Source organism: Plecotus auritus (assembly GCF_963455305.1).
Source record: "Plecotus auritus genome assembly, chromosome: 2".
Taxonomy (NCBI): domain Eukaryota; kingdom Metazoa; phylum Chordata; class Mammalia; order Chiroptera; family Vespertilionidae; genus Plecotus; species Plecotus auritus.
In genome coordinates this window covers 88,765,954-88,793,131 of record NC_137771.1, presented here as the reverse complement: position 1 = coordinate 88,793,131, position 27,178 = coordinate 88,765,954, and the positions used below count along the sequence as shown (strand labels likewise).

Sequence of the window (27,178 nt, the reverse complement as noted above, 5' to 3'; positions counted from 1 at the left end):
CGTCTATGTAATTGTCAGTTGATCATCAACCCAAAGTTAAATATACAGAATTCTAAATATAAAGCATTTTCCCTTTGGTTCTTAAACAAATGCAAGCACCTTTTTTCTTCAGTCTGGTGGGATTCTTGCTTTTTATTGTCCTCATTCCATCCCAATTTAAGAAAAATTAAGAATTATAAGAAAATTAACCATTAAATCCTAAGCCTACCTGAAAATGAAAATATCAGATAGCTAGGTAAAAGTTATAAATAATCAAAAGTTATAACAACTTAAGGACAAGAGTACTTACTTTTTTTGGAGTCCCTAAAACTTGGCAAATTTTAAAGATTTCATCAACCTCACTTGTCCCTGGGAAAAGTGGTCTTAATGTATATAGTTCAGCCATTATACTCCCAACAGCCCACACATCAATGGGAGAGCTATAAACTGAAGATCTTAATAAAACTTCAGGAGCACGGTACCTGTGAAAATAGAAAACAAAATGAAACAGACTATTTTGATTGTGGTTTCAAAGATGGAGTGGCAGTAGGATTCTACTCTGTTGGGTCAAGCTTTTCAGTCACAGAACAGGTATTAAATGCCTTCTGTGCATCAGGCACTTGCACAATGTGCTGGGGTTAAATTGGACATCACACGTTTTCCCAGACCACAAAAATCAGTAAAGCTGGAGACTAATGTAAATGAATTATCCAAACAGTCTACAATAGGAACTCAAATGAATAAATATGGAAATGCAGTATGTGATATATTAAAAAAGGGGTGGGAGCTCTGAATGGAAGCAGATATATTCTGAATGGCTACAGTTGCATAATTTTACAAAGCATTATATCTGTGATATAACCCTATGAAGAATAAAAAAAACCAAAAGATTAACCAAGATTATTCCTGAATAGTGTTTGAAAAAATGTCATTGGGATTGTGATGGGGATTGCATTAAATCTGCATATTCTTTGGGTAATATGAACATTTTATGTTGATTCTTTCAATCCATGAACACAAAGTATCTTCCCATTTCATTGTCTTTTAAACTTTTATTTCAAAATGCTTTGTAGTTTTCAGTATATAAGTCCTTCACATCCCTTATGTTTATTCCTAGGTATTTTATTCTTTTTGTTGCAATTGCAAAAGGAATTTTTAAAAATTTCTTTTCCTGAAATTCCATTATTAGTATATAGGAGTGTAGTGGATTTTTGTACATTGATTTTGTATACCTGAAACTTTACTGTATTTATTTATTGTTTCTAATAGTTTTTTTTTTTTTTTGCTGGAGTCTTTAGGGTTTTCTATATAAAGAATTTGACTCCAATGGCAAGGGAAGTAAAGGCAAAAATAAATGAATGGGACTATATCAAAATAAAAAGCTTCTGCATCACAAAAGAAACTGACAACAAAATAAAAAGGCAACCAACCAAATGGGAGAAGATATTTGCAAACAACAGCTCCAACAAGGGGATAATATCCAAAATATATGGAGAACTCATACAACTCAATACTAAACAATCCAATTTAAAAATGGGCAACCCAGCTGGTATGGCTCAGTGGTTGAGCGTCAACCTATGAACCAGGAGGTCACAGTTCAATTTCCAGTCAGGGCACATGCCTGAGCTGCAGACTCGATCCCCAGTGGGGGCATGCAGGAGGCAGCTGATCAATGATTCTCTCTCATCATTGATGTTTCTATCTCCCTCTCACTCTCCCTCTCCCTCTCCCTCTCTGAAATCAATACAAATATATTTAAGTAATAAAATAAAAATGGGCATAGGATCTGAGCAGACACTTCTGCCAAGAAAACATACAAATGACCAACAGATATATGAAAAACTGCTCAACTTCACTAGCAATTAGGGAAGTGCAAATCAAAACTACAATGAGATACAGCCTTGCACTTTTTAGAATGGTTATTATCAACAAAACAAGTAATAACAAGTGTGAAGAGGTTGTGGGAAAAAAGGAACCCTCATTCACTGCTGGTGGGGATGTAAACTTGTACAGCCACTATGGAAAACAGTATGAAAGTTCCTCAAAATAGAGTTAAGAATAGAGTTACCATATGATCCAGCAACCCCTCTTTTCTGTATCTACCTGAAAAATTTGAAAACATTTATTCACAAAGACATATGCACCCCTATGTTCATTGCAACATTATTCACAATAGCCAAAACATGGAAACAACTTAATTGTCCTTTGCTAAATGATTGAGTAAAGAAGACATGATATATACAATGGAATACTTAGCCCTAAAAAAGATGAAACACTGCCATTTGTGATAACATGGATGAATCTTGAGAGTATCATGCTAAGCAAAATAAGTGAGAGAAAAAGTTAAGAACCATATGATTTCACTTACATGAGGGATAGAAAACTGAAAGCAACAAATGAAGAAATAAGAAAAACAAACAAAAACTCATAGACACAGACAACAGTATTGTGGTTACCAGAGGGAAGGGGGTGGGGAAGTAGTAAAGGATAAAGAGGGAAAATATATGGTAATGGAAGATTTGACTATGGGTGGTGGGTATACAATGCAATATGAAGATAATATATCACAGAAACCTACATAATCTTATTAACCAATGTTACCCCAATATCCTATATAATAAAGGGCTAATAGGCAAATCGACCTAACGGCAGAACAACTGGTCGCTATGACACGCACTGACCACCAGAAGGCAGATGCTCAACACAGGAGCTGCCTCCTGGTGGTCAGTGCACTCCCACAGGAGGAGCGCTGCTCAGCCAGAAGCCGGGTGCAGCGGCGGTGGTGGGAGCCTCTCCCTCCTCTGCCGGCAGCACTAAGGATGTCTGACTGATGGCAGGGAGCGGGCCTAAGCCATCAGTCGGACATCACCTGAGGGCTCCCAGACTGCAAGAGGGTGCAGGCCAGGCTGAGGGACCCCCTCCACACCCCCTTGTGTGTACAAATTTTGTGCACCGGGCCTCTAGTATTTAATAAAGAGAAAAGGAAAACAGGCATTGGCTGAGACTGTCCTGGGCAAACAGGGACAAATTGTTACTCTATCTAGCTCAGTCTTCTGAACTCTTCTTTTCTCTAACTACATTTTTTCCCCTTAGTGACTTCATTAAATCTTGTGCTTTTTAACATTGAGGTCTTCTAACTTTACATCTTCAGCCCAGATCTCTCTCCTAAACTACAGATCATAGATCCAGCTATCTACTTGGACATCTCCCCGTTTGTCTCATATACATTCACTCACCCAAAACTGAACTGTGCTTCCTCCACCTCCCTCACCATTCCCTAGTATTCCCTATCTCAATTAGTCCTAACTCCATCATTCCAGTTATTCAGGGGGAAAACTTGGAGTCTTGACTCCCTTATATTATAGCCCCACATCTGATTTATCAGGAACTCATGTTTGCTCTACTTTAAAAACATACGCAGCATCCTACACCTCTCAATACCTCCACAGCCACCAGATCCAAGTCACTATCATTTCCTTCTCAAATTATTAGAACAGTTTCCCTGCTTCTGTCCTTGCTCCTCTATAATCTATTTTCTTTATTATTATTATTATTATTATTATTATTTAATCCTCAACTGAGGGTATTTTTTCATTGGTTTTTAGCGAGAGTGGAAGGGAGAGGGAGAGGGAGAGGGAGAGGGAGAGGGAGAGGGAGGGAGAGAGAGAGAGAGAGAGAGAGAGAGAGAGAGAGAGAGAGAGAGAAAGAGAGAGAAGCATCAATGTGAGAGAGACACATTGATTGGTTGCCTCCTGCATGTGGCCCTAGGGCAGGGAGCCTGCAACTGAGGCATGTGCCCTTGACCGGAATTGAACCTGGGGCCTTTTAGTCCTCAGGCCAATGCTCTATCCATTGAGCCAAACCAGCTAGGGCTAAAATCTATTTTCAATACAACAGCTAGAGTGATACTTTTAAAACATGTCAGATCATGTCTAACATCTTCTCAAAATCCTGCAAGTGTTCCCCAGTCACTCAGATTAAAAAGCCATTACAGTCCTTTCATTGACCTATGACAGTGGTCAGCAAATTGCGGCTCACGAGCCGCGGTTTGCCACTCTGTTGACTAATGAGTTTGCTGACCACTGACCTATGAGATCTGCCGTCCCCAAACACTCACCTCATTTCCTACTACCACCCTCCTTATTCATTCTGTTTTGCAGAATCCACACATGGCGCTCCGGCATCAAGGCCTTTCCCCTCAGCATTTTCTCTCCCAGAAAAGCTCCTGCTTACCAGGCATGTCTTCCCAGGTTCTTCTCAGCAAGACCCTCTATTTACAATAGCAGCATTCTCTTTCTCCCCTTATCTCCCCCAACTCCCTGTCCCTTTCCATATTTTATTTTTCTACATTTGATATACAAATATTCTTATTCTTACTGGAGTATAACATATATACAGAAAAATGTACATATCGTAAGATTACAGACTGATTTCTTTTTACAAACAAAACACCCATGGTCCCAGAACCCAGATCAAGAAGCTGAATATTATCAGCATCCCAGAAGGCCCCTCTTCTGCAAGCTTCCAGTCACTACTACCCTTCCCACCTCTGCCATATAACTGCTATCCTGACTTATTTAACAGCATAGATTCGTTTTCTTTATTTTTACACTTTATATAAACTAGAGGCCTGGTGCATGAAATTTGTGCACGGCAGGGGTGGGGGGGGCGGGTCTCAGTCCGGGCTGCACCCTCTCCAATCTGGGACCCCTCGGGGAATGTCCGACTGCCGGTTTGTGCCCACACTTTTAACAGATGACAGTTCCATTGTTGTTTCTTTCTTTTCATGCTTAAACCCATTGGAATTAGTAGGTATTCAAAGTGTGTATACATTTTGGGGGGACACCCTGTATTTCTCAAGTCAGCAGTGAAAGGAACCAATGGCGGATTTGGAACCCCCAGACAGGGAACCTCGCTCACTCCCTGCATGTCTCCTCACTCTGCTTTTCACCTTCACGGGCAGCGGGAGAATCAATGTTTTCTGTCATTAACTTGGAAAAGCACGTCCTGTCACCCGCTGCCCGGCAGGAGTGCGCTAGGCCCCAAGCAAGCGAGGCTCAATCAGGGCAGCCTTTGCTCATGGGTGCCGGCACCCAAAGTGCACATTCCTCCTCTGCAGTTGCCCCAACTATCCCACCATTTCACTGAGAGGATGGAACTCCTCGCCTCCTCTGGTTTCCCAATCTTGAACGCTGACTGAAGGCACCTCAGCGAGGGCCACCCGCACCCACCAGGTGTGTCTGTCCACACCTGCTCCTGCCTCAGCACCTGCATTAGCCCCACAGAGGTGATCTCGTCGCCATACTGGCCTCCGCAGGAACAGGGCATCACCACTCCGCCCTGTCACTGTCATCTCACAGGCGCCCAACCTCAGCACCCAGAACATGCAAACACTCTCCAAAGGATGTGAGCATGCCAGAGGGGACATGCGTATGTCCTATGAGGGATGTAGGCATGCTGGGGTTGACGGAAGTGTGGCGGAGGGGTGGGGGGAGAACTGGCACGTGACATGGTCTGGGACTGTTGCAAGCGCATGTGGGTGACAGCGCACTGGGGGACATTCACATGGTGCAGGGCGGGGGAGAGGATACACGCACCGGAGGCTTGTGGCTGCGCAGATCCTCAAACCCCCATGGCGCGGCCAGGAGGACGTCAATCTGGCCCGCCACGGTGGCTGTCCCTGCGATCGCACACCTTCTGGGCAAGGAGGCGGGACTTGCACAGCCACTCCTCGGCAGTGATGGCCTGCAGGCGCTACTTCAGCTCAGCCCGCAGGCTCTGCTTGGCATGCTCATGGCTGCTGCTGCCATGTGGGGAGTACAGACCACCTTCTGCCAGCCTGCCTCCCCAACCCAGAGGCTCTCCGCGGTCCACAGGCTCTCTGTGCGTCACGCCCCGCCCCGGCTGCTCCACTCCTCCGCGCCTGCGTGCTGCCCACAGGCCCTCCACGGGCAGGGTGGGGCGGAATGCCTGCGTTGTTGCTGTGGCAATGAACAAGTGTCTGGCCTGGCCACCGCCATCTTTGTTGCAGAGTGACCCTCAACTTACATATTCCCTCCTTCCTGGCTGTGGGCCCACCTTATTTGCCACAGAGTGATGGTCAATTTGCATATTCCCTCTTTAGGATGGGTCATAGAGTATGGTCTCTTGCTCTCAATATTATATCTGGAAGATTCATCCATATTGTTGCATGTAGTTATAGACCTTTCATTTTCATGGCTGTAAAGCATTTCACTGGGTGAATATATCATGCCACTGGTGATAGGAGTAGTTTGAAGTTTGGGACTATTACATGTGTTTTGATGAACACGTGTTATGTCTTTCTGTTGGTAATTCATGATATTTGTAACTTATTTATGTATGAGGCAGGGTTTTTTTTTTTCTGTTTAGTTCACTTCTGTGTTCCTATAGTGCCTAAGATAGTATCTGGCACATAGTAGGTGTTCAATAAATATTTGCTGAATGAATGAATGAAATCCTTTTTCCTTCTCTTTTTTCATAATTTAGTATACTCTGAACCAATCCTTTTTCTCCAAAGAATACAAAGTCACTTCTTTATTTTGTTTTAAATACTGGATATGAAACCTCCAAATGATGTCACAATCCATTGGAGGAAAACTTCAACATAGACATTTGCCTCTGGAGAGTTACATGAAACTACTCACCATCGGGTAGATACATAATCAGTGTATGGTGGCTGGGATCTTAATTCTCTTGCAAGTCCAAAATCAGCAATTTTCACAAGTTCTGGACCCATACAAAGTAAGTTTTCTGGCTTCATATCCCTATGAAAAAAACCTGATAATAACAGTAATAAGTTATCATATTTAAATGTATTTGACTTATAAACAAATAGAACTGAGCCTCTCTATTATAACTAGGAATGTGAACTGGGCGGTGGGAGGTGGGTAGGGAACAACCATGTTTATTGTCTAAAAAGTGATGGGAAGTAGAGACTCTGCTTTCAAAATAATTTGGCAAGTAAGTACACACATATAAGGTCATTAAAAATGGCATGCATTTCTATTGTGAATCCAGTAAATTCAGGCACTGGCTAGATACTGTCACATTATGATAATCTCCATTAATTTGCAAAACAAACTTAAGGTGGTTTATGATCACTGTTTGTAACAGATGAGGAGATTGAGGCCCCGAGAGAAGTAGCCCAATTAAAGCTTGAGGAGGGCTGTGTAATCAGGCTTCAGTTGATAAAGCTGCTCTTTCTACTGGTCTATCACATTTAACATGAGAATCCTTGAGTATAATCATTTACTGGAAAAGTCCACTAAACAAAAATAGAACTCCACACATTTTAACCAATTTCTTAATTAAAAAATATTTTATTTAATAGCGCAATTCTTCCCTGGGAGCTTCTTTATTGAAAAATATGATAATCAAAATGCTTATTTAGCCCGGCTGGCGTAGCTTGGTGGTTGAGCATTGACCTATGAACCAGGAGGTTGTCAGTTCAATTCCCGGTCAGGGCACATGCCCGGGTTGAGGGCTTGATCCCCAGTGGAGGATGTGCAGCTGATCAGTGATTCTCTCTCACCATTGATGTCTTTATCTCTCTCTCCCTCTCCCTTCCTCTCTCTGAAATGAATAAAAACATATTTAAAAATATTTTAAAAAATGCTTATTTACCAAACAGTCTTAGCTAATAAAAGAGTAAAATGCAAATTAACTGTCACTTTGCGATAAAGATGGTAGCACAGCCAATAAGGAGGGAATATGCAAATTGATGTGACAAAGATGGCGGCGCTGGCTGGAGCCATGGAGCCGGCTGGAGCTGGCTGGAGGCTTGACTTCCGTGGCTGCTGCCCAGACAAAGCCATAGTGGCAGGGCCGAGGCAGAGGCGGTTAGGGGTGATCAGGCCAGGAGTGGAGGGCAGTTGGGGGTGATCAGGCCAGCAGGGGGGGCAATTGGGGGCGAGCAGGCCAGCAGGGGGCCCAGTTGGGGGTGAGTAGACTGGCAGGGGGGGCAGTTGGGGGCAATCAGGCTGGTGGGGGGGGCACTTGGGGATGAGCAGGCCAGCAGGGGGGCAGTTGGGGGTGATCAGGAATGCAAGGGGGGCAGTTGGGGGCTAGCAGGCCAGCAATGGGGGGCAGTTGGGTGTGATCAGGCCAGTGGGAGGGGCAGTTTGGGGCAAGCATGCCAGCAGGGGGGGCAGTTGGGGCCGAGCAGGCCAGGGGGGCAGTAGGGGGTGAGCAGGCCAGTAGGAGAGGGCAGTAGGTGGAGAGCAGGCCAGCAGGGGGAGCAGTTGGGGGCGATCAGGCTGGCAGGCAGGTGAGCGGTTAGGAGCCAGTGGTCCCAGATTGCAAGAGGGATGTCCGACTGCTGGTTTAGGCCCGATCCTATGGGATCGGGCCTAAACCAGCAGTCGGACATCCCCCAAGGGGTCCCAGATTGGAGAGGGTGCAGGCCGGTCTGAGGGACCCCTCCCATGCACAAATTTTGTGCACTGGACCACTATCTATACTAATAAGAGGGTAATATGCTAATTAGACCAGGAGACCTTCTGGGAGACCTTTCAGACAAAGCCATGGTGGCGGGGCTGAGGCAGATGTGGTTAGGGGCGACCAGGCCAGGAGGGGAGGGCAGTTGAGGGCGATCAGGAGGGCAGGGAGGGGGAGTTGGGGGTGAGCAGGTCAGCAGTGGGGAGCAGTTGGGGGCGATCAGGCCAGTGGGGGGGTAGTTGTAGGTGAGCAGGCCGGTGGGGGGGGGCAGTTGGGGGCAAGCAGTCTGGCAGGGGGGGCAGTTGGGGGTGAGCAGGCTGGCAGGTGGGGAGTTGAGGTGATCAGGCCGGTGAGGGGACAGTTGAGGGCGAGCAGGCTGGCAGGGGGGAGAGTTGGGTGGTGATCAGGATGGCGGGGGGGGGGACAGTTGGGGGCGAGAAGGCTGGCGGGGGGCAGTTGGGGGTGAGCAGGCCAGCAGGCAGAGTGGTTAGGGGCAATCAGGCAGGCAGGCAGGCAGGTGAGCGGTTAGGAGCCAGCGGTCCCGGATTGTGAGAGGGATGTCCAACTGCTGGTTTAGGTCCTGTGGGATTGGGCCTAAACCGGCATTGGACCTCCCCTGAGGGGTCCCAGATTGGAGAGGGTGCTGGCCCGTCTGAGGGACACCCCCCTGTGCATGAATTTTGTGCACCGGGCCACTAGTCCTATATAATAAAAGGCCAATATGCAAATCTACCAAACAGTGGAACGATTGGTCGCTATGACATGCACTGACCACCAGGGGGCAGATGCTCAAGGCAGGAGCTGACCCCTGGTGGTCAGTGCACTCCCACAGGTGGAGCACCACTCAGCCAGATGTTGGGCTCACGGCTGTCTGGCAAGCTCAGCAGCAGCGGCAAGAGCCTCTCCTGCCTCCGTGGCAGTTGGACATCCCCTGAGGGCTCCTGGACTGCAAGAAGGCACAGGCCAGGCTGAGGGAGGCTGAGGGACACCCTCCCCCCGCCCAAGTGCATAATTTTCATGCACTGGGCCTCTAGTATATAAAATAAATGATTAGCTATGGAAGATAGAAGGTAGCCCAATAAAAATGAGGCAGAAAGCCCAGGAAGAAGAAAAACATGAAAGCCCTCTTTGCAAATTTCTATGGGAGATCTAAAGCACACTGCTTGTACACAGATGTGTTCTAATGTCCTTGAAACATGGTCATCGGTTGTAGTGATCATCATGAGAGGGTTTTCACGTAGCTTTGGGCTAGGGAGACTGTTTGAGCCTAAACTCTCTTAATTCCATCAAAGCCAGTGTGGGTTCTATATTTGTGAAATCCCAACAGTTCTGAACTCAGTTTACCTGGTACTTCTTACTCAAAATAGTTGTTACAATCCATTTCACTAACTTCCAAGAGAAATATATTGCACTTTTATAATATGAAGACAGGAATGGGAACACATGTGATGGTATAGTGACATTAATCCATAAAATCATAGAATAAAACCAATTATATATTTGGACAGTTCACATTTTCCCCATCCTCATTAATCCTATCTAATAAAGAAGGAATATGCTAATTGACCATCACTCCATCACAAAGATGGCTGTACCCACAGCTGAGGCCAAGTTCCCATAAGGAGCCTTAACAAGCAATCAGCAGGGACCTGAGGCTATGCCCTCCCCCACCCCTGTGGGGCTTGACAGGGGACCTCAGGCCACACCCCAGCCCCAGTGCCAGGCCAGGGGACCTGAGGCCACGCCCCCCGGGGCTTGACAGGGGACCTCAAGGTGCGCTTCCCATCCTGGTGCTGGGCTAGGAGACCTCAGACTGCTCCCCCCCGCCCCAGCGCCAGGCCAGGGGACCTCAGGCCATGCCCCCCACCAGGTGGGGCTTGACAGGGGACTTCAGGCCACACCCCCCACCCCAGAACCAGGCTGGGGCTCCTCAGACTGCACCCCTGCCTGGCGGGGCTTGACAAGGGACCTCAAGGTGCACTTCCCATCCTGTTGCTGGGCTAGGGGACCTCAGGCTGCTCCCCCCACCCAAGCACCAGGCCAGGGGATCTCAGGCTGCATCCCCCTACCCGGCAGGGCTTTACAGGGGACCTCAGGCCACACCCCCTGCCCCAGCACCGGGCCAGGGGACCTGAGGCTGCGCCCCCCATGCCCCCCCACCCAGTGGGGCTTGACGGGAGACCTCAAGGTGTACCCCCAGTGCTGGGTCAAGGGAACTCAGGCCACGCCCCCACCCAGTGTGGCTTGACGGGGGACCTGAGGCTGCACCCCCCTCTCGGTGCTGGGCCAGGGGACCTGAGGCTGCGCCCCCCCACCTGGGGGGGCTTGATGGGGGGGGGAAACCTCAGGCCATGCCTCCTACCCAGCGGGGCTTGACAGGGGATCTCAGGCTGTGTCCCCCACCTGGCGGGGCTTGACGGAGGACCTCAAGGCATGCCCCCCGCCCCAGTCTGGGCTGGGGGTCCTCAGACTATGCCTCCCATCCTGGTGCCGGGCTAGGGGACCTGAGGCTACGCCCCCTGCCCGGCAAGGCTTGACAAGGGTGGGACTGGCCGGGTCTGGATCTAGCTCAATGTAGGGGGGCCGGCCGGGTCTGGGTCTCACAAGATTTTGAGGTGCATGTGGGTGGGCGGGGACTTGACTCTGGGTCCCGTGGTGAGGCCCAGACTCTGACAGGAGGAAGGTTTTCATATACATTTTACTAATTTTCTTTCATCTCTGACACTTCTATTATAGAGAAAGGGCAAACAGCAATATTAAATTATTTCCTCTAATTAATCCCCTTTTAATGTGCACAAATTTCGTGCACCAGGTCACTAGTATAAATATATTTGAAACTTGGTCCTAGTTAAAAAGTGTTTTCTCAAAATATTGCATCTGCGATGGTTATCAACTACAGTGAAATAAAGTTTTGTTAAAAGTTCTATTATTCTTTTAAAATATATTTTTATTGATTTGAGAGAGGAAGGAAGAGGGAGAGAGAGAGAGAGAAACATCAAGGATGAGAGAGAATGATTGATTGGCTACCTCCTGCATGTCCCCCACTGGGGATCAAGCCCACAGCCAGGGCATGTGCCCTGACCAGGAATTGAACTGTGACCTCCTGGTTCATAGGTCAACACTCAACCACTGAACAACACTGGCAAGACAAGAGCTCTATTAATTTTAGAGTCCAGTTTTCCAAATCACTGTGTAGTCAATTATATAGCTAACTCTAGATTATTCATGTTTTTACTTTCAGCAGAAATTTTAAAATCTCAAGCTAACTTTCTTCAATCCCTTGTCCTCTGAAGTTGCTGATAGTATATATACATCCAAAGAAACTAAAACAATTGTATTACTAGCCTAATAGTTAATATATATCCAAGGAAAGGAAAATAATTTTATTACTAGCCTGTATTTTATTACAATAAAACAGAAAACTCTTTCCAAAAATCAAACAATCCATGAGGCTTTTGATTATCCATATCACTGGCTTCAGTAGCATAAAGTAACTCAGGCAAATAGCAAGAGTTAACATGCTGAGCAGTTTCAGTGGCATGTTATATTCACCCAGTTCTATATTTTGGGTTGAAGATCAGGAATCTATCATGAAAAACTAAAATAGCATATACACTGTTTATTTCCATGTAATTAACAAACAACTGACTTTTACCAATGGGTTGTAGTATGTTAGCATGGGTTTTAGACTTTTAAAATCCTTAAGACAAACAACTGGGGATTCAGTAATGTTCTTACAATGCTTCTATGGAATTCCACATCACATTTTTAGAAAATAAATTATTTCCTGTAACAGTTAAAGAAAATATAAAATATGGAATGAAACATGAAAGGAGACTAATGATGGTGTTTTTCGAATGCTTATGTGTAGAATGCAGCAATGGTATAGCAAAAACCTTTCTAATTTAATATCCACATATCTAGTGATTCTAAACAAATGTTTGCTGATTTTTTTAAAATAATACCATACTATGTTTTTGGAGTAATTGTTCTGGTTTGCTAGATACACAAAAAACTATATAAATTAAGATTACATAAATAAGAAATTCATAAAAATAAGATCACTTGCTTTAATCTCACTCAAAGAATAGAGACAACTAAATGTAAATACCAAGGGAAACTATAAATTATCATAGCATGGGTTATTTAAACTACTTAAACATTAATAATTGGTCTTGGTAGATGGAAGCATTCCCATCTTTTCCAAAAGTGGGGCCATATATATGTATCCTATATAATAAAAGGCTAATATGCAAATTGTCCCCTCAACCAGGAGTTCGACCAGCAGGTAGGCCGGCCAACCGCCCATGTCCCCTCCCCCTAGCCAGGCTGGCTGGACCCCACACATGCATGAATTCATGCACCGGGCCTCTAATATATACAAATATATATATATATGTATATGTATATGCGCGCGCGCACACACACACACACACACACACACACACTGAGTGGCCAGATTATTAAGCATTCAGAGATCATAGTAATCTGGCCACTTAGTATACACACACACACATATATATATGTATATGCATATATATATAAAATTTTTCAAAATGTATTTTATTAATTTTTAGAGAGGAATGGAGAGGGAGAGAGAGATAGAAACATCAATGATGAGAGAGAATCACTGATTGGCTGCCTCCTGCATGCCCCATACTGGGGATTGAGCTCGCAACCCAGGCATGTGCCCCCGGCCAGAATTGAACCTGGGACCCTTCAGTCCACAGGCCGACGCTCCATCCACTGAGTCAAACCAGCCAGGGCTAATTTTTTTATTTCTATGGTAAAATTAGGGGGAATAAGGTTGCAGGATGAGTTTATGATGACAGACTAAAGGCTGAAGATGATCAAACTGTTAAAAAATTCTACTATAAAGGAAGATAATTATAGATTATAGAAATTTTATTTTATATAGAATAAAAATTCTAAATTACTTAAACAAAATATCAGTATGTGTAGGCACATACATACTCCAAACTTGTAGTTATCCAAATATAACAGTGTTTAACAGTTATATACAATTCCTGTGCATAATCTTGACAATAATCCAAAGAGGCAGGAAGTGAAACTTAAAAGACACCTACCATGTTTATGGATAAATGCCAGCCCTTGTAATATTTGATACATAATATTTCTGATGACTGACTCAGGGAACAACTTGTTTCTGTGAAGAAATGAAACAAACAGTCATCTAACGCTTCTAACCAACCAACCAAAAGCAATAAGAGGGTTCCTCCTCCCTTGAAGCCCCTGTGGCCTCATAATACTGGATAAAGGTATGATGTACAATTTCATAGTGCTAAAGATCATAAATTTCAAAAGTGAAAATTAAAATTGTTTCTGTTTCACTGGGTGGTAAAAACTCAAATAGCTCAATTCTATAGCTAAATTCTAAATTGTCTCAAGAGGAGCAAAGTAAATTGGAAAACTCATAACTATCAGAGAAGCCAAGTATGCAAATCTGTACCATGTATGTAGGCTTTGAGTTTTAAGGACATAACTGCTTCAGTTGTACAGTGTGCATTGGTACTGTCCAATCCTATATAATAAAGAGGTAATATGCAAATTGACCCTCATGTCCTCGCGCAAGATGGCCGCTCCCATGTGGTCAAAGATTGCTGCCACAAGATGGCCGGCAGGGGAGGGTAGTTGTGAGCAATCAGGCCTGCAGGGGAGGGCAGTTGGGGGCGACCGGGCTGGCAGGAGAGGGCAGTTGGGGGCAATCGGGCCGGCAGGAGAACAGTTAGGAGTCGATCAGGCTGGCAGGGGAGTGGTTAGGGGGTGATCAGGCTGGCAGGCAGGCAAGGGGTTGGGAGCCAGCAGTCCCGGATTGTGAGAGGGACATCGCCCGAGGGGTCCCAGATTGGAGAGGGTGCAGGCTGGGCTGAGGGACCCCCCCAGTGCACGAATTTCATGCACCGGGCCTCTAGTAAAAATATAATGAGACACAAATGAGAACCACTTACGTGTTTAACAATGTTTTACTTAACCCAATATATACAAAATATTACTTTAATATGCAATCAATATAAATAAATTACTAATGAATTTTCATTCTATCTTTTGTTCTAAGTTTTTAAAATCTGATGTGTATTTTACACTTATAGCTCAATCCAGACTAGCCACACTTCAAAATGGCCATATGTGACTAGTAGCTATTGCATTGGACAGTGCAGCTTAAATGGTATTTACACAAGGCCCAAAGTAAGATCCAAATAAAAGCTAAATTAAGGCTGACAAATATTAATCAATAGTATACCACAAATTAATGTGACCAACATTAATTATTTGGTGCTGAATTAATTATTTGGTGCTGAATTCTTCTTTGACCCTGAAGCCATACTATGTTTTAGAAATAATCATTTTAAAGTTTTTCAACTTTATTGTAATTTCAACATTTTCTAACATCTTTATTTCAGCATGATTGACTGGATTAATTTAGAATGTTTATTTGAGCGTTCAACATATGGGAAAAGGCCTATTTTTTTAACATTATATTATTAACTGTATTATATGTTTATGTAGTATTTTAAAATGTCCAACCAAATGGGCTAGAAGCAAACAATAGAGAAAGATAAACACTGATCAAATTTGGAAATAGTATTTAAAAATTTTTTTATTTGGGAAGGAACCCATAATCTTGGCATAATGGGGCGATGCTCTAACCAACTGAGCTACCCAGCCAGGGCTTAAAAATGCTATTGATCATATAGTATTGAAATATTTTTAAAACTCACTTTCATAAACTATACATTTTAAAAGAAACAAAATATTTTTATCTTTGCCAATAATTTAATTTTGCAAAAAGAATGCTATATGCTGAAGGTATAGTTTATAGTATCAGAACAAAGGTTAATGTATACTGGTCTCCAATTGAAATGGAAATGTTTACTTGAACAAAAAAAGGCTTTTAAATTAATCTGGATCCACAAAACAATGTTTCAGGAAGTTAAGCTACCAAAAACCAAGTGTAAAATTACCACTTAATCTCAAACAGCCCTTTACCATATACACTTGTTAATGATTAAATTTGTACCTTTGATAGTGAATAATTTTCTAAATATCACTTTTATTTCCACTTAATTTAGAAAAGCAGAATTGAATAATGAAATTCCAAAGTTGATTCTTTTTAGTGTTCATTTGCTATTACATTAACCACTTCCACTGACATATATTTATATGTACTTGATTTTTTTCTTCAATTAAGTACATTTCAATATATCACCCATATGTTTATCATTTCATATATTTTAAACAGCATAATTAGAAGCCAAAAAGTTTAGATTACCCATAATTTCACCACCTAATTAAGAAACTATTTTGATTTTTCAGTATTCTAATGCAATTCTAATCCATTTGCATGTATAACTTTTATACTGTGTGAATGTTACATAGATACAATTTTGATTTCTGATTTTTATCTACTTATAAGCATTTTCATAATCTTATATAATTATTTTTAATGGCTGCAAAATAATTCTATCAATATTATGCACTATAATTACCAACCTATTCTACCATTGATTGTTATTTCTTTTAAAATAGTTTAGAACTAACTAAAGCTTGGTATATTTAACAGAACATACTGTAATTATGAAGATTATATATCAGCATTAAAAAATGCCTGTAAGTGAATGAATCAAATAAAATAGTATCACCACTAAAATTACAATATGCAAAAATCATGCATGCTTGTATAGAAGAGCTAGAAAGAACTCTAGAAAATAAATACTGATTTGGGAGGTAGAAATCTTTTTACTTTTACTTTAACTGCTATTAATGTTATGATGATATCAGCTTGGAAAATCATAGGCATTCAATCAGTATTTTTTTGAATGACAGAAAAATATGATTAAAGAAAAATTCCCTCATCATCCTGAGGCCTTGACTATGTGTGTACGAAAGAAATACCAAGAAAGAAATCAACATCGTTCTACTGGGAAATTTATTTCTAAAGTATCTGAAGATTGTTTGTTCAACTCTGGCTTTAAAAGCAGGCAAAATTTTGGACATTAATCTCTCAGATGTGACTGGCAGCTACCTCCAAAATATTATCCTCCCCACCCTGCCTGTGTGGCTCTGTGGTTGAGTGCCAGGAGGTCATGGTTCGATTCTATGGTCAGGGCACATGCCCAGGTTGTGGGTTGTGGGCTCAGTCCCCAGTGGGGGGAAGCGGGGGTGGGCATACAGAAGGCAGCCAATCAATGATTCTCTCTCCTCATTGATGTTTCATCTCTCTGTCTCCTTCTCCTTCCCTCTCTGAAGTCAATAAAAATATATTTAAAAAAATAAAATATTAATCTCCGAAGCTCATGGCAGATGACTGAAGCTTTCCTCTTTAGATTCTGTTCACAGGCTTAAAAATTAAAATGAGAATTTCCTTGGGATGGGCAACATTAAGTTTTATCATTCACTTAAGCATTCTAATTAATGAGTTTATTAGATCCTTTTTAGAAAGCTACCCATTCCTCCATCCATTCTTTCATTAACCTTTCACAAGATACTTGGGAGAGCAATAAAGATAATTTTCTCAATTTTGCCCAAGACCAGTTTTACTACTGAGTATTAAATTATAAATAGATCTTTGTTTCAAAAAGTATAGACAGATAGTATGTGTGTTTTTATGAAACATTAATTTTGACTTTTAAAAGATTATAGCAGAAAAAAATGGTGGCTATGTCATAGCTAGTTCTTCAATGTTAGATATTATCCTTTGATGATGATAACTAATTAATTTAAATCCACCTTTTGGAGAGATAAATCTGAACATTTTAAAGTGTGACATATTGAAGGGATCTGAAATTTATGGAGTATCGAGATAATGGGGAAAATATAATTTTCATAAAATACAGACATACCTGTCTTTCATTAATTGATAGAGGTTTTCTTTCATATATTCAAATATAAAATAAAGATGGTCATTTTCTCTGATAACTTCTTTTAGTTTAATCACGTTGGCATGATTAAGTTTCTTCAGAGACTGCAACACAGCAAATAAGCAATAACATTCTTATAGCAAAGTTATAGAAGTTGGCAAAATCTCATCAATGCTAGGTATGATAATGATCTTAAGTAATAGTCTATTTCTTATGCATTCATTAATGAATTTTTAACATCTACAATATTTATGTCTAAAAAATCTTAGAACACCTATTTAAAGTAAGCAGTTAACTGTTTTAAGCAATGAATGTAAGTGTGAAAATAAACCAAGTCAACAATATGTCACTTTTTTCTCGGTCTATTAACTAGGTTTACCTTTGTTCTGATTTTACTATCTAAAATCCCATGCAAAAGTCTCCAAAAAATTTATAGAAGTCATACAGCATAAAATATAAAGAAATGGTATATAGTGAACTAAAAAGTTGTCTTTCCTTTGATAATATAAGTTAAAATGCTCTTTTACAAGTGAGAGTGTACTTTCAAATATATGGTTATAGTTATTTTCTATTCTCTACTGACATTCTGATGAGAAATGAGAAATTACTTTAGAAAGATAAAGGAAAAAGTAAAAAATACAATTATTGTTGTACTGCTTCCTACAGAGAGAATAGTCTCCTTAGCCACCATCCTCAGAAATGAGAGAGGTGTGAGGTAGAGCTAAGGCCTTCTCCTGTTCGTTTCACCTCTAGGATTTTACCTTAACTTCTCTCAAGTTCATACATTCATCCCAAGAATAGAACTTTCTCTTCATCCTGAAATTTAAAAAAGTTAGTTTAGTGTACGGGGATTAAGAACTTGAAAACACAAATTACACCGTTGGCTTTCTTACTGGTATTAGTTCACTTTGGGCAAGCTATGGTATTGCTCTTCCCTCCTCCTTAAAAACAAATCACCTCCCTTCTATATATCTCAAGGCTATTTTTGGTACAAGTTTGCGACTTTGTCATATCTGAAATTCTGCTTTAACACAAAGGTGAAAGAATTAATCTTCCTTTCTGGATGAATTCTTACATTTCTCTAATCATTTTTATTGTGCTTCTCTTGAAGGGCTCCTTCCAAAAGTCCCTTCCTCCTTCTAGAACTTAAAACATAAATATGAAATACTGTAATTAGATGGAGTAGGGAAAGAAATGACAAATTTTGGCAGCAAATTTAGTAAAATATTTTGTCTGACAACTTGTATATCATTACCTCAGCTTTCAACAAGAGGCCCATAAAGTTAACTGATTTATTTAAATCAACAATAATTCAGAAGTAACCAAACTTTAGAAATAGCTTTCTTGAATTTTGTTTTTACTTCCCTTCTTCCATGCTAATGTTGGTTACCATCCTATATAATAAGAAAGGAATATGCTAATTATCCGTTACGCTCTGAAGCGTAACAACCAACCAACCAACTGACCAACTGCATAATGCCCAGATCTGCAGAAGGGTGGGGCAGCGAACTACAAGCGGGCGGCAAAAAGCTAAGGAGGGAGCAGGGCAGCAAGCTATGGCGGGGGGGGGGGGGGGGGGCGGGAAGCTACAGGAAGGTGGGGCAGCAGGCAGAGAGCTACAGGAGGGCTGCAGAGAGCTACTGGCGCACGGATTCGTGCACAGGGCTACTAGTTAGAGATAAATCTATAAATAGTGAATTTAGGGTAATAAAGTAATTCCACTATATATACCATAGATAGAGATTATATTATTTATATGAATGTATTTTTAGTCACCATACAAAATGGGAAACAAGAAAAAATAGGATTCATGTTCTAAAAAATGTTGCTTCAGGTGTAGAAATTACAAGGCTGGATAATGAAAAATAAAAACCCTATATGCCCTACTGTTTTCATTTAGTATTATAATTTCCTATTGAGATGTCCTAGAAGATTCCTGGGAAGCTTAGAGTTTTCCTTATTTATTAAACTAACCCATAGAGATTATTCTGAGCCTCTACAAGAGTGTAATACACAGGGGTAAGGAAATAAATAAAGGAAAGGCAGCATAAAGAATTAGCAACACATCATGGTAGTCAAGAATGTAGCTGTGGAACTGTTCTGCCTGGATTCAAATCCTCACTCAGCAGCTCACTGATTAATGACCTTGGAGAGATTACTTAATAACCTCTCTGTGCCTTAAATTCCTTAGCTATAAAGTAGAAACTACTGTATAAGAAAAGCTTATTATAAACTGCTTAGTTTAGCACTCATTAAATACTAGATGTACTAAAATATATGATCGTCTATATAAGACATGTATTCGCAAGCACACAAAGGAAAAGAAAGATGGGCTTCAAAGGTAAACTTTGCAGGATCCTATATGGTACCTTTTGATGGCCACCAGCTCCCCAGATTCATTACTCTTGCCCATCAGCACACTCCCATAGGTGCCATCCCCCAGCTGTCGCATGGTCGTGTACCGGTTCATCTTGGAAAAATAATGCAGCAGAAGTTGTTGATTGCAATAGCTTCTTTGTTGAAAATAAATTTAAATGCTTCTTTATTTTTATTTGTTTTTGCTGTTAGACTGTTGTTGCTATACTGGTAACAGGTTTGTCATTATTAAACACAGGCTCTTCCCCAAGATTATGTAGGTTCATGAGCTACAGCAATAAGGAATGTGGCAAGGAAACAGTGCATCCATTCTTATGAACACCCTATAAAAACAAGAATAAAAACAATTTTCATTAAAGAATCTCTTTAAAAAGTTATTGGTAATCTATAGCACAGGGGAAAATTATAAATAATATAAATACCAATGTGTTAAACATTTGTTAGCAAATCATTTGTGCCTTTTAGAATGAAGTTCACATTTAGCAGAATAACACTCATTTGGCGATTGCTGCATTTACATGGTACTGTGCTATCTATCCCATGAGTGTTCAATAAATATCGGCCAAATGATGTGTGTGATTCCTTTTTTATTGAATATAATCTATATTATTCCAAAACAGACCTTGGAAAATCAGACACCTATACTATATCAATTATTTGAATCAATGTCTGCATCATATTTAATCTGACCCACAATCCCTTATGTGAAACTCCTAGGCCAGATTTGTTTGGAATCCAGGAGTTTTCATATTTTAGAAAAGTAATATGCTGCATATACCATACTAGAGGCCCAGTGCATGAAATTTGCGCACTTGCGGGGTTGTGTCCCTCAGCCTGGCCTGCGCCCTCTCGTAGTCCGGGAGCCCTCTGGGGAAGTCCGACTGATGCAGAGGTAGGAGAGGCTCCCACCACAGCTGCTGTGCTCACCAGCCGTGAGCCTGGCTTCTGGCTGAGCGGTGTTCCCCCTGTGGGAGCGCACTGACCACCCAGGGGGCCGCCCTGCATTGAGCGTCTGTTCCTTGGTGGTCACTTCACGTCATAGCGACCGGTTGTTCCACTGTTCGGTTGATTTACATATTAGCCTTTTATTATATAGGATGTTATATAATGCCTCCCATTAGCCTCTTAACCATACCTACAGGAAAATGTATGAAAAGTATACTAACTAAAATAAAGACTATGAATGGCCTCACATCATTCAGGTCATATTTTGTTGCAAATGAGTTTGCACAAATTTATTTTTAAAATTTCATCTTTCAGAAGTTTATGGATTTTAAAACTACAAATAAGGGATTGTGGACCTGCATATATTTGAAGGGTACAGGTTCTAATAGATTCTGATTTTATTACTATAATTACAGAAAAACAAAGCACTAGCCTTAGTGTTTACTTCATTACAACATTTGTTTCCTCCATTGTTCTCTCATAGTTCCACATTTAAAGGAACTATTTCTTAATTCATATCTATTTTTCATTCTTATTTTGCTTTTTAATATCTCTATTACTTACAAGGCTTTATGCTTATTACAGAATTTTGGCACCATTATAATAGAGTGTTTCAAAAGTCCTTTTAGAAAAAATAAAAATAAATAAATAAAATGCCCTCCCTTTATAATTTGGTACTTCATTAAAAAAGTATTCTCCTTTCATTATAGCACTGTTTCATTTCTACAGAATCAAATCAAATCATCGAAATTGTTTGTCTATTACATCCATAAATTTAGGATCAATAAGGAATGATGTCGTTCTCAAAGTACCTAAGTTTTCCAATGACAGGTTTTCTGGAGAAAGAACAAGTATAGAGAAGTACAGTAAAACTAGTCGTTTCATATATTCAGGAATGTATTTGTTCACAGGAAACTTTGGAAGAACCCTTTGGGGCTTTTCAATAAGAGGGAGTGTGTATTAATTTATCATTTATTTTGCTTCATACACGATTTCCACCCCTTCAAAGCCACAAGGGAAATCACTTAGGCTATGTTAATTCTGTGGCCAAGATCTGGAAAAAGAGATCATGATAGTAGCTTCCAGTTCTATTTAGGGGTTCCTTCATTTTTTTCTCAGCTTAGGTCAAAGCAAATGGTTTTATCAAAGGCCAGTAAATGATTCCATTTATGTAGTTTTTTTGCAAGTGGCCTTATACAGACACAGATTCTAAATATTAAGGTACTAATATAGAAAAAGGCAATATCCCTTTGCAGGGTACCTGACCAAAACATGTATTTACTTTTATTAATTTTTACTTTATCTGTATAAGGAAATATAATTTTGAAAGCTCTCTTGGGTTGTTTGTTTCATACTATGTGCTATGATTAAACTATGGACTGAAATGCATTTCCTTTGATCATTTAGAATTTTATTAAATCAGTATTTTGCAATTTACTATCAACATGTTAAATTACTTGACATTCTTTTCTAGCTACCCTATTTAAGGTAACATACTCTTTTTTAAGGAAATGGTGCTCTCTATAGGTTTACTGCATAAATAACAATACTGAGAATATATTTGTCCAAAAGGACATGATGGCCATCATACCAGTAAAATTATAAAATAAAAAAAACACAGAATTAAATAACCTATCTATGATCAATCAGATAATCAAAGATGGAGTCAGACTAATACTTGCATTAGCCTGAAACTGTGGGTTTTTAAAATATTTTTTTGTTGATTTCAGAGAAAGGGAGAGAGAGATAGAAACAGCAATGATGAGAGAGAATCATTGATTGATTGGTTGCCTCCTGCATGCCCCACACTAGGGATCAAGCCCACAACCCAGACATGTGCCCTGGAGAATTGAACTGTGATCTCTTGGTTCATAGGTTGATGCTCAACCACTGAGCAACACTGGCCAGGCTGAAACTGTGTTTTTTTACTGTAGTCCCTAACTTCTAAACAATCCATTCTTATTGTCTTTTACAATCACTGATAGAGCCGAGTGCAAGAAACCACTCCTCTTTCTCCCAAAACCATTCAGAATTACCCTACAACAAAAGCTACCCCCACCTTCAGATTCCTAACCCAACTCTTTACCCTAAAACACCAAGATGCTACTGACAAACTGGAAAGTACAAGTCGTGTTCATCAATTAACAAAATCCTGGGGCTACATCTGGCTTATCCTATGCCTGAAGGACATAGTAAAAATAATAGGCCAGAAACAGTGAGGGGGAAGAAAATGTAAGGGAGAAAGGCATCTACCTGGGGCTCCCCTCATGAAAATTTTATGTTTTACTTCACCCTGAAAAATATTCAATTAATATAATTAATAGGATAATAGCATTATCTCTCCTTTGACAATTTGTTGCACACACAACAATTGTTTTCATGTTAACACCACATTGCTTGAGAAAGAAATTAAAGAGGGAGCTGCCGCCGAAACCGGTTTGGCTCAGTGGATAGAGCGTCGGCCTGCGGACTGAAAGGTCCCAGGTTCGATTCCGGTCGAGGGCATGTACCTTGGTTGCGGGCACATCCCCAGGCGGGGGTGTGCAGGAGGCAGCTGATCGATGTTTCTCTCTCATCGATGTTTCTAATTCTCTATTCCTCTCCCTTCCTCTCTGTAAAAAATCAATAAAATATATTTAAAAAAAAAAAATAAAAAAAAATAAAGAGGGAGCTGCCCAGGTGGGAACAGTTCAGAGGTAAGAGGGTGTCAGAAACAGTAGTCAAAACTTTACCTTGCAGGACTTAATAGCCTGTAAAAGTGGAACTAATTGGCTTTCTTTTCCACTATTAAGACCATGAACCACCACCATTACCAGTGCTATTAGCACAACAGATCATTCAGTCATCAATCACTTTCCAAATTTGGCCTCAAAGCCCAAACAGTTTAGAGTGGTTGTTGGAAACTTCGTTTCAGGCCTGACCAACTGACTTTCAAATGTACACTGGGAATACAAAGTCTGTTTCAAGTGAGATGGCTATAGGATAGGGCCATGGTTGGCAAACTGCAGCTTTCGAGCCACATGCGGCTCTTTGGCCCCTTGAGTGTGGCTCTTCCACAAAATACCACAGCCTGGGCGAGTCTATTTTGAAGAAGTGGCGTTAGAAGTTTAAGTTTAAAAAATTTGGCTCTCAAAAGAAATTTCAATTGTTGTACTGTTGATTATGTGGCTCTGTTGACTAATGAGTTTGCCGACCACTGGCAATAGGGTATACTTACATTCAGGGAAGAATAAATTGGACATGGCCATTTCCCAGCTTCTTTCATGGGGGGGGAGGGGGAAGGGTAGAATGGTGAAAATCATGGGTATGACCCTACCTGACCTTTTAGTAAAACAAATTTACATACTATGCTCCCAAACAAAAATTTTGGAAAGGCCTCTTTTGATTCATATAATTACAAAATAAATAGCTTTCCAGGGTGAGATGCTAACCATTTCAGCTGTCCCCTTACAATGGCCTAATGTGAAGAGGCATAGACATAAAGTTTTTTTTTAAATAAAATCATTATTCCCATGTACCTACTCACAGAAACAACTACTTTTATAAGTGTAGCAGAGCAAGGTCCTAAACTGATTATTAGTCAAAAGAAATATATGTAATTTAAGAAACATAGACTGCCTATGGGTCCCCAGTTCACACACTACACTATTTCTCTACAAGTTACATATATTCTTCTCTGTCGACCTATGGAAAGATAAATCTGCAAAATAGGCAGGTAATAACATGATTTCTTATGTACATGAATATTTCCATACATATTTATTTCCATATATGCAACAAGGCAAAACACAAGTACAGGCAATGTAACTGGTCCTCAACTTAACAGAACTGTTAGAAACCTGGAATTTTCTACAATCAAGCTACAATATTTACTTACTTTCCTATGGGTTAACAAACCTTATATTCTGATTTCATGAAAAAGACATTTATTTAGAGGCTTAATTATATATCTACATTAAATAAAATACCCATATAATCTCTCTCCCATTCTCTTTTTCATCTTTTTATTTAAGTGCACAATTACTGTAAACTTAGCTTTATTCTGAACAGCTTCTGCCAGTTAAGCTGGGATTTAGCTAGGATTAAAGAAGATTAACATAGAGGGCAAAAGGAGGGTAAGACTTGTGTCTGCCAGCCACTGAACAGATATCGTTTGGATATCTTCAACTTGTCTATGTAGAAACTGCTGTAATGATACCACTTCAAGGCTGGCATTAACATTTGTTTTTTAAAAAGTAATGTCTTAAAAATCACTAAATTGTTTAAAAAGCAAAACAGAAAAATGATTCCAAACTAACTAATATGTTTACAGAAATTAAAAGGGCAGCTTTTACAATGGGAAAACAAAGATTCTGTATTAAAATATAAAAGCATGAGTGCTTTGTGCTAATATTCACAAATCATTTTAAAACTAAACAAAACCAAAACCCCGACGAAGAGATCAAACATCCTTGTCCAAGACCAGCCTCGCATAGGCAGTAGCCTCCTTCCGAGAAAGTATCTCCCTTCCCCATCAAGCAGTGAACTGGGGGGTGGGGGACATAAAGGAAGGCCCAAAGACTGAAAAGTAACTTTGTCTCCACCACTATTTGGACTCAATGGGTTGTCTGTCTGATTAAAATAAGTCTGATAACTTTGACTCTATGGAATTCCGTTATCATTAGAACAAATGTTCGCTCATTTAAAAAATTATCTAAACACAATTACATGAATCTCTCCTTTTAGAATTGAGGTTACAAATCACTAAAAACCAGTTTTATTTTTCCCCCCACCTTCCAACCCATCTTATTTGCAGTAAAGAAACGGTTTTCGTTACACCGATGCTCTGAGCCTTTTTCTGCAAACCTTGAAAGACTTCTCCCTTTTTTATGTTGTAGTATGTAATCTGAACTCAATTCGCTGCCTTCGCGAGACCCCGCCCGCCTTCACTCCTGAAAGTAATTTCCTCTCGAGCCAAGTAGTAGAGGGAGCGGCGGCGATGTGAGTGTGTGTATGTGTTTGCGGGGGGGGGGGGGGGGGCGGAGGAGGACTAAGGAAGAGGTTTGGGGGAGGGGTCCCTCAGATCATGGGTGTCCCGCCGTCACCCTCCCACCTGGGACCAAACCTCGCTGTCTAGGAGCGCAGGAAAGTGATGGGGAGCTTCGGAGAGCAGGACCGCGTTGGCGCAGGCCGCCCGCCCCGCCCCTCCCGGCCTCCTCCCGCTACCGGCGTCCGGGCCCCTTCTCTCCTTGGAGGTTGGCCCTGGTAGGATTGGGCGTCGAGGGGACATGTCGGGCCGGCCTCGCACGACAGGTTCGGACTGGGCTGGGCGGAGGGTGGAGGCCCCGCAGCCGGCTCAGGAATACCTGCCCGCGCCGGCCGCTTACCTCTTCTGCTCGGGTGTGAGGCTCCGGCGTCTTGTGTGTTTCATCTCCTAGGAAACGGCAGGGGTGCGCCAGCTCCTGCGCATCCGGCCGGTTTACACCCGCCCAGAGAGGGGCGTGGCCTAGACGACAGGCCCCTCCCACCCTGCCAGCCCCGCCCCACCCTGCGCAGCTCGGCTCCCTGAAGGGCGGGGCTTCCGGGAACATCTGGGCGTCCTTTGAGCTCATTTACATTTCTGCCTTTTGGGTCTCTGCCATTTAGATTTGGGGTTTGGGAGAGTCTTGATTACCTTTTCAGTTCTCTATAGAAAGTTGATTGGTTTGCCTTTTATTTTGTTTGGTTTTGCTCCAATTCATTCTACCAAGTCTTGATTCACTAAATCTGGTACCCAGACGTGGGAAGGGCAAGATAAAGCATATTTTGGCTCTTCTATTGCATTTCCTCTTATATTGGTCAATTCCTCCAGTGTGTGTTATCTCTTAGGCCACACTTGTAAGTTTGTTTTTATTTATTCATTCAGAGAACCTACTCAGTTGCAGTCACAGTGTTAGATGGTGGTATTTACAAGATAAATGAATGAATGTGTGAATAAATGAGTAAACAGTAGCAACTAAACTAGAGTTCAAGAAGAGGATACCAGTACACTTAGGTTACTGCCAAAAAAACCAAAAACAACACCCTTCAGACTGACTAGCTAAAAGGGTCTATAAATCAGAAGCATGACACATGAGGCAGTGATATATCTATTTAGTAGTTATCTATTAGGTGTCAGGCTCTAGGCTTGGCACTGAGAATAATAGCAAGGTAGCAAGATAAATGCTCATGGCCCTCTCACAGCTTAAAGTGACATAGACAGGCAAAGTAAAAAGCATAAATCAGATTATGGAGATCTTATATGCACCATTATGAAGACTAAGCCAAACCATTCTGCAATAGTGGACCTCTGAAGAATTTTCCACAGAGGAGTGACAAAATTCACATTTGTGTTTTAGAAAGATCACAAGAGCAGCGGTGGATAGGTGGATTTGAGCAGTGAGTCTGGAGGCAAGAGAAAGAAAAAGGGGCTACTGTAGTTTGTCAAGAGAAATTTGAGGATCCAGCTATAGCAGTGATGATGGAAATAGGACTGAGAAGGACAGATTTCAAGAGATATTTAGGAGTTAAAATTGACCGGATTA

General features: G+C 41.4%; 1 protein-coding gene across 1 annotated transcript in view; it reads right to left on the bottom strand.

Moving 5' to 3' along the window:
- The window catches only part of MAK (male germ cell associated kinase), a 54,485-nt gene extending 28,373 nt beyond the window's left edge, over positions 1–26,112 (bottom strand). Inside the window, exons 1-7 of the mRNA XM_080655207.1 lie at positions 26,003–26,112; positions 19,685–20,014; positions 18,077–18,131; positions 17,298–17,419; positions 13,524–13,603; positions 6,645–6,777; positions 290–461 (exon numbers count right to left, since the gene is read on the bottom strand). Coding sequence (XP_080511333.1) covers positions 290–461; positions 6,645–6,777; positions 13,524–13,603; positions 17,298–17,419; positions 18,077–18,131; positions 19,685–19,785 — 663 coding nt within the window. The 5' untranslated portion in view covers positions 19,786–20,014; positions 26,003–26,112. The remainder of the gene's footprint in view (positions 1–289; positions 462–6,644; positions 6,778–13,523; positions 13,604–17,297; positions 17,420–18,076; positions 18,132–19,684; positions 20,015–26,002) is intronic.
- Between the last annotated feature and the right edge of the window lie 1,066 nt (positions 26,113–27,178).